This window comes from Cydia strobilella, chromosome 15 (assembly GCF_947568885.1).
Source record: "Cydia strobilella chromosome 15, ilCydStro3.1, whole genome shotgun sequence".
NCBI classification, from domain to species: Eukaryota; Metazoa; Arthropoda; class Insecta; order Lepidoptera; family Tortricidae; genus Cydia; species Cydia strobilella.
Window position 1 is genome coordinate 5,745,055 of NC_086055.1, and position 13,106 is coordinate 5,758,160.

The 13,106-nt window shown below is 35.9% G+C and overlaps 2 protein-coding genes across 4 annotated transcripts in view; both read left to right on the plus strand.

Annotated features, from left to right (window-relative positions):
• Positions 1 to 13,106, plus strand: part of LOC134747854 (semaphorin-2A) — a 422,795-nt gene that overhangs the window by 359,473 nt on the left and 50,216 nt on the right. For all 3 annotated transcript variants that reach the window (XM_063682505.1, XM_063682507.1, XM_063682504.1), the window contains 4 exons: positions 1,522 to 1,609; positions 3,840 to 3,891; positions 5,251 to 5,313; positions 12,142 to 12,249. In XM_063682505.1, coding sequence (XP_063538575.1) covers positions 1,522 to 1,609; positions 3,840 to 3,891; positions 5,251 to 5,313; positions 12,142 to 12,249 — 311 coding nt within the window. The remainder of the gene's footprint in view (positions 1 to 1,521; positions 1,610 to 3,839; positions 3,892 to 5,250; positions 5,314 to 12,141; positions 12,250 to 13,106) is intronic.
• LOC134747863 (26S proteasome regulatory subunit 6B) overlaps positions 1 to 13,106 on the plus strand; it is a 215,836-nt gene that overhangs the window by 74,110 nt on the left and 128,620 nt on the right. The gene's annotated exons all lie outside the window — the stretch shown is intronic.

Here is a 13,106-nt window from a genome sequence, read left to right on the forward strand (position 1 = left end):
TTCTTACAAACGGCTACCGGAGTTCCAAGTAATATTGGAAATTCACCAGTAGCGATGCGCTATCTCATACTAAAAACAACTAACCTAAAACTGAGCTTAATAGTTATATTAAGTTTATCACAAAATCTAAGATAACTTATAGTTCTGTCTATTAAGTTCTTGTGGGTCCTAATGTATTAGTTTCATAGGCTCGAAATTAACGTAAGCCGTGTGTGATTTATTGATATTACGGAGAGCAAACATTCGTTCGTACATATCTCGGTTAGCCTCGACCTTGTTCAACCTACAGACTTCAGAAGAGAAACTGGACGACCCCAGAACGTGACCTGTCTTAAGAACTATTAAAACATATGCCTCCACTTTGCCTACACATATGTAACCTTATCTTTTTTTTACTAGCCACCCGCCCCGGCTTCGCACGGGTGCAATGCTGATGAATTAATACATATAAACCTTCCTCTTGAATCATTGTATCTTAAAAAAAAACCGCATCAAAATCCGTTGTTATTTTTTTTTAAGTTTTAAGATAAAAGCATACATAGGGACAGACAGACAGCAGGAAGCGACTTTGTTTTCTACTATGTAGTGATAGTGCGGCGTCACTTACAATACGCAATAGGCATGACATTTTAAATAATAAATAAAGTGTAGCATGAAAACACTTTTTGCTGCAATAGCATTTAATACGGGCCAGCTAAGGCTAAAAACATAAATATGTTTATTTTATTGATCGTGTTTTTTTGTTATTTTCACTGCGCTATATGCAAGTTATTTCATGTTATCATGCAAGTTATGTAAACTACCCCTTTATTCATTAAATTTTACGGGCCTGATTTGGTTAAATTTTTTATTTTATTTTTTATTTATTTATTATTATTCGGAGATCCAACAGCTGTTAACATGTCTATAGGTATTATAAATATGATACAAAAAGCCAATTACAGGTTCTCACCAGTAGCTACATATTAACAAAAACAATTGGTGGTTAGCACTATTGCACAATTCCTACATTTACACGCCAAAGCTTAAACTCATAATTCGAAATTAACTAAAGAAGATACACAAAGAAAAAGAAAAAATACAGCACAATGAAATTTCAATAAGGCATGCTCACCCAAAGAACTCCTCCGTCAGGATTTATCCCTTTCTTACAAATACATAAGTCAAAATAACAGATAAAAACAAACGATTCATAGCTATATCAGGCCAGTAACGCGTTTATGAGTAACGCCAATAATCTTTAGAAACGAATTGTTATTTATCAAATCTGTATTGGAGACAATTAACTTATTTTCATAAACAATAAATTAGTATTTTAGTCATATTCATCTAATATCAATCTAAGTCATATCAATCTAATACAAGTAATGCCTATGATTAAACATTAAGTAATCAAATTAATGATAAGTTTAGAATATTCTGTTTTAGAATATGCACAAATAAAATCATGCAAGTTGTAATCTATTGTGAAGTGACAAAATCACAAAACCCAAGTTAACAATTTATTTCGTTTGTCCACAGATCATGTCCGGGAATTTACATGCGGCACACTCTACTACAGAACATTCTTCATGGACTCGAAAAGAGACACCCTATACGTTGGTGCTATGTAAGTTACAACTGCCTTTATTATTTCAAAGTAAAACTCATTTATATCTACTTAGTTCGTATGAATTAGTGACATAATTAAAAAAGGTAATCGAGTGTTATAGCTTTTTTTCAGAATCCATAACTCCCACGGGAACAATATACCTAGGCCTTTATCCTTCACCTGAATGAAATAAGATCTTTTTCGAGCAAATGTGATGTAAATGAGTTTTCCGATGCATGTACTGCATTGATGCTTGTGCGGTTTTTTATGTTTTGACCTATGCTTTATGGGACAGCATTATATTATTATCCTTAAGGGTTCTATGAGAGCTGTCATCACCCCATTACAGTACAATTTATATCTTCGAAGCGTTAAATGTGCAGCTGTCACAGGACATTGAAAGTATGAAAAAAAAATGTTTAGAAAAATATCAAAATATCTCCGAGAACTGTTAAATTGATCTTACTTCTTCATAAATCATAAATCTATCGCAAAAGTAAAATTATTCATTATTCGTGGCAATTTGTAAGCAAAAATTAGGTCTAGGTAACTAACTATTTTCTAAAACAACCTCCACGAAAGGATACAAACAAATTTGTAACACAAATGAATGTTGTAATACAATTACCTGTCATCAAACGAATAAATTATGCAAATAAAGTTTAAAAAATAATGCGTACGTCTCCTGTTAATAAATAATAAGACGTAAGTCTTTTATGTCTTGACCTTTTTACTAGCTTAAAGATTATACATAAGTAGTAATTAGTAATTAAGTCTGCTTTGATTTTAAAACTTGTTAGGGAATTGAATCTTCGATAATAGCCCAAAGATTATATGCAGAGAACGTATTACCAGGGCCGGATCTAGGGTAGAGCGAGTGGAGCGGCCGGATGGCAAGGGGGGCGCCAAAATGGCAAATTAGAAAAAAAAGTTTTAAAAGACGCGAGTGTGACGCGGGCCCAAAATACGGTTCATTTTGCTTTTGGGTAAAAAGCTTCAACGAAGGGCGCCAAAACCCGATTTCGCTCTACCCTGATCAAGGACTCGGGCCGGCACTGCGTATTACACTACAACAGCAAGTTTTTTAAACATACCCTGAAATCAATAACATTACGAACATAAGTAATTGCATATGTATGTATTCAGTTTTCCTAGGTATCTTAAAATCGATTGAAGCAAAGCAGTCTTTTGATTTTTAATGAGATTCATCATTTTTACACTAAAACGATTTAACTTGTTAGCTGCCATGTATGTGTTGCTAACCAAGCTACTCAAACCCCTGACATTTATAAATAGCTCATTGCTTTACCCAGAGTAAACAAGCGCCGCTGAAATTGGTAGGGTCAGGTTACATTGGTAATGCAATAATAACGGGTGATGTAGGTCAATCGTGTATGTCACGAAGGTAATAAAGGCGTTTTTCTGTCGTAAATCGATCTTCTTTAAGCGTTTCACTAAATAGTTAAATGTTAGTTCATAATCATGCGCAGACTGCTATTTGAACTTTAGGTACTAGCTCTTAATGCTGATGAGACCGTAATTTTATTTTATTGGATTGTTTAAATTATTATGTCGCTATGAAAGTTAAAATACTGACTAAAACAAAATAGCTATTTTACGTTTATCAATGTAATGAGTAATATCGTGTTAACTCGAAAGTGTACATTTAGTGTCAAAAGTGACATTTGTTTTATTTAACCAAAAACGTCACTTTTGACACTAACATCCGGAAACAGATCGAATAACTAAAACTCGATTTGTTCTACCTAATATCATTTAGATATCCCTTTGGTGTCAAATGTAGGTTTAATTTGACTTGTAGCGAATAGTGCGAACCGAGATCCCGCCTAACGGGAGGCATTCTGATTTATTATGGTTTAACGACCTTGACGATCTTGATCTTGGTGATTGGTGCGCATCTCACGCGCAAATTTCATTGCATTTCATATACATCATATCAATCAGCGTGAGCGTTCTTCAAGGTCAAAATCAAAAGAAGGTAAGAACGGTAACCAATTGTCAAATTAGACTCGGCCTCCGGGTCGCTAGCAGAATGTGTTGAAGTGCTACGAATGGGCCTCTTTAGTAACCGAGGAAACGAACTGCTAGGCTGCCTACGCCGCCGTAGGCAATTAACAATAATGCTGCGATATTTTGAAACTTAATGTGCTTACTAACGATGAAATCGGGACTATTGCGTTTAATTGGTGCTAATAATGACTATTAATAATAAATGTGTCTTTTCCAGGGACCGACTGTATCGACTGAACATGAACAACATCAGCTCATCCCATTGCGAAGTGAGTATTGCTTAACAAAGTAGCATACAAATTTTAATAATCTCATATTAGGACTCGTTTAGACGGCGCGCGAACTCATATGCGAGTTTAGTTTCCTACATTGCGAACTACGTTACATCCAATACAGCCGACCGATCAAATGCCGCAATGTAATGAAATTTGCATGCTAGTTTTCAATCCGTCTAAATGAGCTCTTATTATATGTTATTAAAGTAATCATTGTTGTATATTATGTACATCTTAGTCACACAAAGTACATAAAATATGAGAGATATGCACAAATATCAGTAACAAATTAATAATGACAAGATGATATTTTAAATATTTGAATAGAGCTCCTAGTAGTATTCACTATTAAGCGGCGAATACGATATCGATATTACACACATTCTCGGGGAGGATATATTTCAAAAAACCGTCCAACTGCGAGTCGGACTCGCGCACCGAGGGTTACGTACTTTTTAGTATTTGTTGTTATAGCGGCAACAGAAATACATATTCTGTGAAAATTTCAACTGTCTAGCTATCACGGTTCATGAGATAAGTACAGCCTGGTGACAGACAGACGGACTGACGGACTTAGTAATAGGGTCCCGTTTTTACCCTTTGTGTACGGAACCCTAAAAACCATAGCGGTACTCCGATTTTAAAATTGTGTCGATGACTGCTAAATTTGTTTTTTCAAACAAACACGTCCTTGACAAGTTGACACTGACATATCCAATACATATCGTATCTTTAGCAATTATTTGACGTATCTTAAAGTTCGAATCAGGCCGATTGTCATAGTATGTACAAGTCGATTTCTATAAAAACAAGACTTTGTAATGAGCCATACAACCTGAATTCTAAATAAAATTGCATCAATTAAAATGTCCTCACTATGTAAATGAAAATGGAAATAGCTTAAACTACACTATTATTCCAATGAGAAGTCAAACTTTGAGAATATTTTAGCAGAAAATAGGTCTGGAACGATTACGTAAGCCTGAATGCCCAATTGACTTGTCAAAACTTTAATCCTTAGACCGCGATGTTTTTTAGACTTAAGGGCACCAGGGGGCGGACTGATAATCAGTGGGCCCCTTAAGTGTAACTACGTAATACCTAAGAGTTAAAAATTTGGCAAATTTTGTGTCATACTTTATAAGCCTCTTGTTACATTATCTTGTAAAAGAAACAGTCGAGGGCAAAAAAAATATCCCTGATACTTTTAGTTTATGAAGCTAATTTGTCTTATAAAATCTCATCAATCAATTTCGTTAAAATTTTCTTGTATACAGAGCAGCCGATCGTGTACTTACCTACGTCATTAAATTGCTAACAGAATAATACTAATATGCGTTATTTTGTTTTCAGCGAGATTCTATAAACTTGGAACCGAGCAACGTGGCGCAATGCGTGTCTAAAGGGAAATCAGAGGTAAATATTGCATTTTATGATCGCTTTGTACCATTATGAATCTGAATTTGGCAATGTTGTGTTCTGTGTTTCATATTCAGAATAGGTACGATAAGTATATGATAAGTATATGAGTATAAGTATATGTAGGTACAGTCGCCATGAGATATATCGGAGCAGCCGAGGTGTTCACAAATATCTGAACAAGCACACTACCGCCTTGTCAATAGAGGCGTGCTCAGATATTTTTAGCACCTTGGCCGCTACAATATATATGATGGCGACTGTACTAAGAAAGTACTATCATAAATAGATTACTCTCTATAATTCCACTCGAGATCGAGAATAACGAGAGAAATAAATAGATTTTTATATTTATTTAGGAATTAGTGTTTGTTTGTGCGTACAAAAAAATGCATAAAAAACTACTTTCTAAAATAAGGTAAAATTCTAAATCATAAACTATAATCTATCAATTAGAGGCTGCGCTGCGTGGCGACGGCGTGGACTAGCACTATTTCCATCAAGGGTTAATCCTGTTTTTAACATTGAGCGGAGCATATTTCACGGCGGGAGCTTAGAGGCGGCCGCCCCGCTATATTAAGGCCGTTAATTTTGATTTACAATCGCTGCGCAAAAGCAATATTTGTTTTATTTCCTAGCGGTTGAACCGCGTCTGGAAGTGGAGGATCGGCGAGCGATTATTGCGAGTTGCCTCGCTACACGATCGACTAATTCAATAATGCCCACTGTGCGAGCGATTCTAACAGTTGAGTGCGCAGCTGTATTTTCGTGAGCTCTTTCCATTTTTTCCGCGCTTTTTTTCGGATAATCGCGTTAGGTATTCGATTGTTTGTGACATGCTTGTTTTGAGTTACAAAAGCCTTTATGTAGAAGGGTAAGAAAGCCATTTACGTTAAGGAACTGTATAAGTTACGGTTCCCGTATATAAAATAACGACATTTGTAATGAACCACACAAGATGGCTATTTAAACACGCTGTGAAACCTTATCGTGCAGAATGCAGACGTATAGGGCTGAACATTTGTTTGTCCTGGTTACCTCCCCGTCGCAGTCATATCTAATAAGAAAGTCATAAAGCTCGCTACCAGAAATGGAACGTCTCATGCGAAATATACATAAAGTCTCCAAGTAAGCAGTAAAGTAAAACCCCGTGCGGCTCTAAATGATTCCCTCGCAAAAAGCAAAAAGTGCCACAAGCAAATTCACGAGTTTACTGCGACAACTGAATGTCCCGTAATATAAAAACATACACCCGCTCCCAAATAAAAGGTCAAAACTTTTACAATAGGGAAAGAAAAGCTATAGACCACATGCTACCCATTCAAACTCTTCCTATGGCGAAAAAAGTTAATTTGGTTTAGTAGTATCAAAGAGGGCCATAAAAAAGAAATATCCCTGAGTCTATCACCTCGATCGTGGAAGGAACGGCCACTCGTGAAGGCTATAATCAAAGTTTCTTGGTGTCGGCGAGTTTTCCTTTCTCTAAACACGATGTTGTAACACGAAAAAGGCTGGAAAAATGCCGTCGGCAAAATTCCGTGAGACTGCCGGTCGCTCGCTTGTTGTTTTAACTCCTCTCTTCTTTGTGACGCTATTAAGGAAAATTCACTAGCTAGGTAAATCAGAGAACTTGCGATTTTCGTATAAAGAATTCATGGGACAAAATCTCGGCTCACTATGTTTTTTTACGACGGGAACAGCCGCGGTTTTTACGTGACGCACTTTCCCGCCATTGACGCTCCCGCGCGCCGTAATATGCAAATGTATTTGCTTGTCTTTGTCAATTACACTTACCGCGTGTCATAATAACTACAAGGGCGGCTCTTGATCCTGTCACGTAACAAAGGAATCCATTACGTTTCCTGGTGATTAGTTTAATTGTGCGGTTAAAGTAATATTGGACGCTTTTACATATACCTATTATATTGCTTATGTCTACGAACACCTACCTAATATACCTAAATATATGTTGCTGTAGAATCAACTGTAGGTATGTTTAATTGCATAACGTGACAAGCATAATCAACGTGACACCACACGTTATTAACTTTATTTAATAATTAACATTTGAAATTCGTAGAAGCACTTTGTATTGATTGCGCCGTAATGAATATTAGCAATACAGATCAACGTTAAATTTCTAACTAAAGCCATTATGGAATAATTCGCTTTCGGATTGCGCCACTCGATTTTTTCTAAGTAAAAATCTTATAAGCGGAAAAAAGGCGAGAAAGGCAGGCCGTAAATCTACTTACGTAGGAAGTGGCGAATAATTAACGAAATGGACCAATCGAAGGCATTAGTTGGGAGTGAAGTTATGCGAGCGTTCCCGGCTAAGTGCCGTTAAAAGAAACTTAGACGTGGGCCTAATTGTTCTCTGCTTAATTCTGATTGTTTCCGAGCGCAAAACAGTTCTGTTCACGTCAGTACAACGACTCGACGTTCCAAGTATATTAATCCGATAATTACTTGAGAACAATCTTTCTGGAACTTGCTCTGCCAACTCTAGCGTACAAAGGAAAGTGTGGCCGAACTTTTTATGAAGACACAAAGACTCTCTATAAGTGTTTACTAACCACAGACGCACACATTTTGTGTACAAAATATGTTTACTTTAAAAGTTTCAGATTTAATTATTACACTGAAGATAAAAATATGACCCGGTTCTCTTAAGACCATATTATTTTTATGTCACAATTCAAATATGTGTTGTCCTTTAATTTTAGGAAAAATAATAGTCCGACTAATCGGTTCATAAATATTATTAAAATATATAAGAGCCGAGACATCTTTATAATAGACTGTTTTTTTTTCTCATATGAATGCATGTGTTTCCATTATTTGATCTCTTATTTACCCCAAGATTGGAATCCAAGATAAGTAAGTACACGTGTTCAATACACGTGGGTCTTCTTCTTACATGAATTATACGTGCCCAGCAACACTACAGACTACAGATTAATTACTAAATAAGGGCCGGCCGGACTTTAGGCGAGTAATTAATTATTAAATATAATTTTCTACGGTAACTAACCACTTACATATTAATTTGGTTTGTTTCGAGCGAGAAGCTTCTTAAAGAAAATAACGTTTCGAATGATGATTTATCTAATGATTTTGTAAAATACTAATTGTAAATGAATTGTATTAAAAGTGATTACTTTGATTGAATCAGTTGTTTTAATATTAAAAATAAAAACTCAGGCTCAGTTTTAAACATACCTCAAACAATAACATACACTCGAAACCAAAACGGCACTATGCTTCCTTGCTTTTAAATGATCATCATCTTCCTTGCGTTTTCCCGGCATATAATAACAACTTGCTTTTAAATGATATTAAGTCAAAATGAAAAAACCGGCCAAGTGCGAGTCGGACTCGCGCACGAAGTACCATTACGCAAAAAAACGGCAAAAAAATCACGTTTTGTTGTATGGGAGCCCCACTTAAATATTCTCAGAGGCACAGCGACAGTTCATACCACCACTCCACTTAAGTATTTTATTCTCATCATCATAACTCTTAAGAGCCTGGCTCTTGTCGGTGGAGTAACCGCCACTCCGTTCTTCCTTCTGCCGCTGTTTTGAGCTCCTGATACGTCACTACGTTGATTTTCTCTTTGGCTTGGTCCAAAAACGCACGTCTCGGTCTTCCTCTGCCTCTGCTTTTTTCTATTCTTCCTTCTATTATAGACTTTATGTAAGTATCGTGACGTATCAGGTGCCCCAACATGTTTCCCCTTCTGTTTTCAATCATTCTCAGCAGAGATCGCTTCTCACCTACCAAGTCCAACACTTCTGCATTCGTTTTCCTCTCCTTCCAGCTTATACCTTCCATTCTTCTCCATGTCCACATTTCAAAAGCGCTTAGTCTGTCTCTATCACGCTGGGTTAATGTCCACGTCTCGATAAATTATTTTATTCTGTTTTTATTATATAAAATAGTATTTGTTGTTATTATATAGCGGCAACAGAAATACATAATCTGTGAAAATTTCAACTGTCTATAGCTACTACGCTATACTGTGTTACGGTTCTAGTAACAGACGGACAGAGAGACAGACAGACAACGGAGTCTTAGTAATAGGGTCCCGTTTTTACCCTTTGGGTACGGAACCCTAAAAAGTATCTTTTGTCTACTGGGTTTTTGAAAACTGATACTTGCAAAAAAAATCGTTTTAACGTGGATTATGTCGGTAGTATTTCTTTCAAATTCTTCTTCATTTATTCAGTCTTACCGTTATACAACCATTGTTTCTTTGTGCAGTGTCAGTGAAGATCCGGAATAAAAACCAACCAAAAAAAACATTGTACATCGTGTGTGTTGACTTCGAGCGACCTGACCTGAACGATGTTTACGAAAATATGCACAAACAAATTAAAGTGTATATGTCGAAGCAAGCAACACGAAAATCCAATCTTTCGTCAATAAACGGACTTCAAAAGGGCTTAAATCGAAATGTGGAAATTCATTTGCGGGTACACCGAGACTTGTGTCAGAATATCAGCGCGTGCTCTCACGGTGACGTGGGGAAAATTAGTTCCGATCTCCTGGCCGCACCAATCTGGCGATGTATTCAGATATGAAAACTTCATTCTAATATAATACCGATTTAATTAGATGTCTAAACGTTGAAATTTAATGTTTGAAAACTACCTCAAAACCTCAAAAGGTTAAAGGTTAAGGTATACGTTAAAAGCTACAAAGCACTAATCTCAAAATTAAGTTATAAGGTGTCGACATCTTAACGGTTAATATAATTCAGGATGATTTTAAAGTCAGAGACCATTTCGTATTATTATTGTATGAAATAGAAATGTATGTTTCTTTAGAGATTAAGCGATCTCGAAAAATAAAAACATGTAAGACATTTTGATTATACTTAATATTAGGCAGCTCGCTTCCAAAGCTACATGAACATGACGTGATTTCTTAATGAATATGAGCAAGCCAATATGATTTCAACATACATACGTCAAAAGAATGTTTGAGAATAAGCCCCCTAGCTTTTAATAAACACGCGGTTTCACTAGGTACTCTAAAAACTGAAATTTCGATTTCATCGTCGTCTGAGCTAGGATTGACAGACTCAAATGGATTTTTGTGTAGGTATGAACTGTCGCTGTGCCTCTGAGAATATAAATTGGATTATTTAAAAGGATCTGCAAAGGATAAACGTTAAAATTAAACTAGATTTGTGTTTTATTACTCTCAAGGTTTAAGAAAAAAGCTTAGTTCTCGTTTGTCTGTCATACTTAATTATAATTTTTACTCAAATGATCAAAAGTTAACAAGGAGCTATCTTAAGCTTAAGACTAAAATATCCGCCATTAAACAGTTTGGATTTGGATGTTCTTTTTTTGTTATATCGGTTGATTGTAAGCCGGCAGCTCGAGCGATACGTTTTATAACAAGTTTATGATCTATATAAAGTAAGAATTACAATTATTACATTCAATATAATTACATATGATTTCAACATGATTGCATATAATTGCATATAATTGCAATCAATATACCAGCCTTTACGGAAAAGCATGACAATTTACAAAATAATTTTACATTTAATTTATTTAACCAATGGCATTCTAATGTAAATGACAAGTCTAATTAATGACACATACAGTACATACACATTTAAGCATACAATTATTTGCAGTAACCAGCAATAGTTCAGTGGAGCAGTGTTTATCCACTACAATGCATATTTCTGACGTTCGGAATATTAATGCCCCCTTTAATATTTATGTTGTGCACGAATTTACATAATCATGGGCTCTGCATACTCATGCCACAGTAAATGTTTAAGCAGTACGAGTACATAGGCTTCATTATATTGATTCTGATTATTAAGCAGTCAGGATCGGCTGAAAGACAGCGTGTTGCTTCCGATATTATCTGACATCGTAGCGTCGAATAGAATAGGTTATTCACGTATGAGATGGTTTAGATGCTGGTTTGAGTTAAAGTTTAACAAGAGTTTTGTACGCCCGATATAATTAAAACGATGTATAAAGTCAAGAAGACTTCTGGATGAGATTGGCTCAGGACCGGGATAAGTGGCGTACTCGAAGAGAGGCCTATGCTCAGCAGTGCCAGTGGGCGATAGAAGGCTGATATAATAATGATGATGATGATGATGATAAAGTCAAGGTACTGACTGATTAGTTATTATGTATTTCTTCCGTTCCCGCACACTTTCGCCAATGAACTATTATTCCAATGAATTTCGCTCGAGGTAATATTTCGATGATTTTTATTTCATTGTGCTTTTTCAATATTGAATCAAGTTGAATTTGCGGTTGTGTTGTTTTCGTTCGCTTGTTTATAAATTGGCTTGTTTGTACTATTGGTTATTTTTTTTAAATAATATCGTCGGTTTCTATTTTAGACATAAGCGAACAGTTTGAAAAGTTCAATAAAAAACCTGGCCAAGTGCTAGTCGGACTCGCGCACGAAGGGTTCCGTACCATTACGAAAAAAAAAACAGCAAAAAAATCACGTTTGTTGTATGGGAGCCCCATTTAAATATTTATATTATTCTGTTTTTAGTATTTGTTGTTATAGTGGCAACAGAAATACATCATCTGTGAAAATTTCAATTGTCTAGCTATCACGGTTTATGAGATACAGCCTGGTAACAGACGGACAGACAGACGGACGGACAGCGGAGTCTTAGGAATAGGGTCCCGTTTTTACCCTCTGGGTACGGAACCCTAAAAAAATGTCTCTTTTCGACAAGTTTAAATATAAAACATACCTAATTACGTTTAAGAGCTTGCCTTGTATGTATTATAAAAAAGTTAAAAATGTGTTTGATTCCAGCACTTCGACTGCCGGAACCACGTGCGCGTGATCCAGCCCATGGGCGACGGCTCCCGGCTCTACGTGTGCGGCACCAACGCCCACAGCCCTAAGGACTGGGTCTTATACGTGAGTACATTTTCTATATATAAAATAAAAATGTTAATTACAATGTACACTCTGTTTCAATGGAATTTCACCTTTCATCAAAACAAAGTAGCTTTTATTTTGTCTCATAAATTTTTCGAACAAATTAAATTCAACTCAATCAAAAATACAACCAAATGTCAATCTTCCTTAGCAAAAATTTTGTATGGAGGGCGGCACGAGGTTTGCAGACACTAGGTCCATAGTTTAGTTAGTACAGCACTACAACAAAATACAATTTAAGACAAGTGATAACATAAAGAAATCTTTAAAAACTAATAACGACGAACAGAGGCACGCACTGGAGTGTGTGCTTTGTCCCAATGCCGCATTATCTATATCACCTTTTACAGCTTGGATGACTTCAACAATATAAGTATAATTTAATTGACATCCAACAAAATAATTTAATGTAACAAAACTAATTAATATTGTAAAATTTGACATATTTGTACACTACCCGAAACTGTAAAAACAATTTATAATCTGTCTCATGTGACTTCTGTGTCATTCTTGACGTGTAATATGTAATTATATTGTCAATAAATGAGTATGAGTATGAGTATAAGTATGAGTATGAGTATGAGTATCAGGCAGTCCGCCCGTTCAGCAAGCGCACTCAGGACGTTGTTGCTACTACCCCGTACACGGCACAAGATAGGCCGCTGCGCAAGTTGACGTGCGGCACTAATAAAATAAAATAAAATCATTTATTTCGGACAATACAATCCTTGTTTTGTTAGTTACAAATATTCTTAAATTACTATGTTAGTACCTAAACTAAGATGTTGGGAGGTCCAGTGCCTAATTAGTGCACCGCCCTAAATGCAAGGTACTAT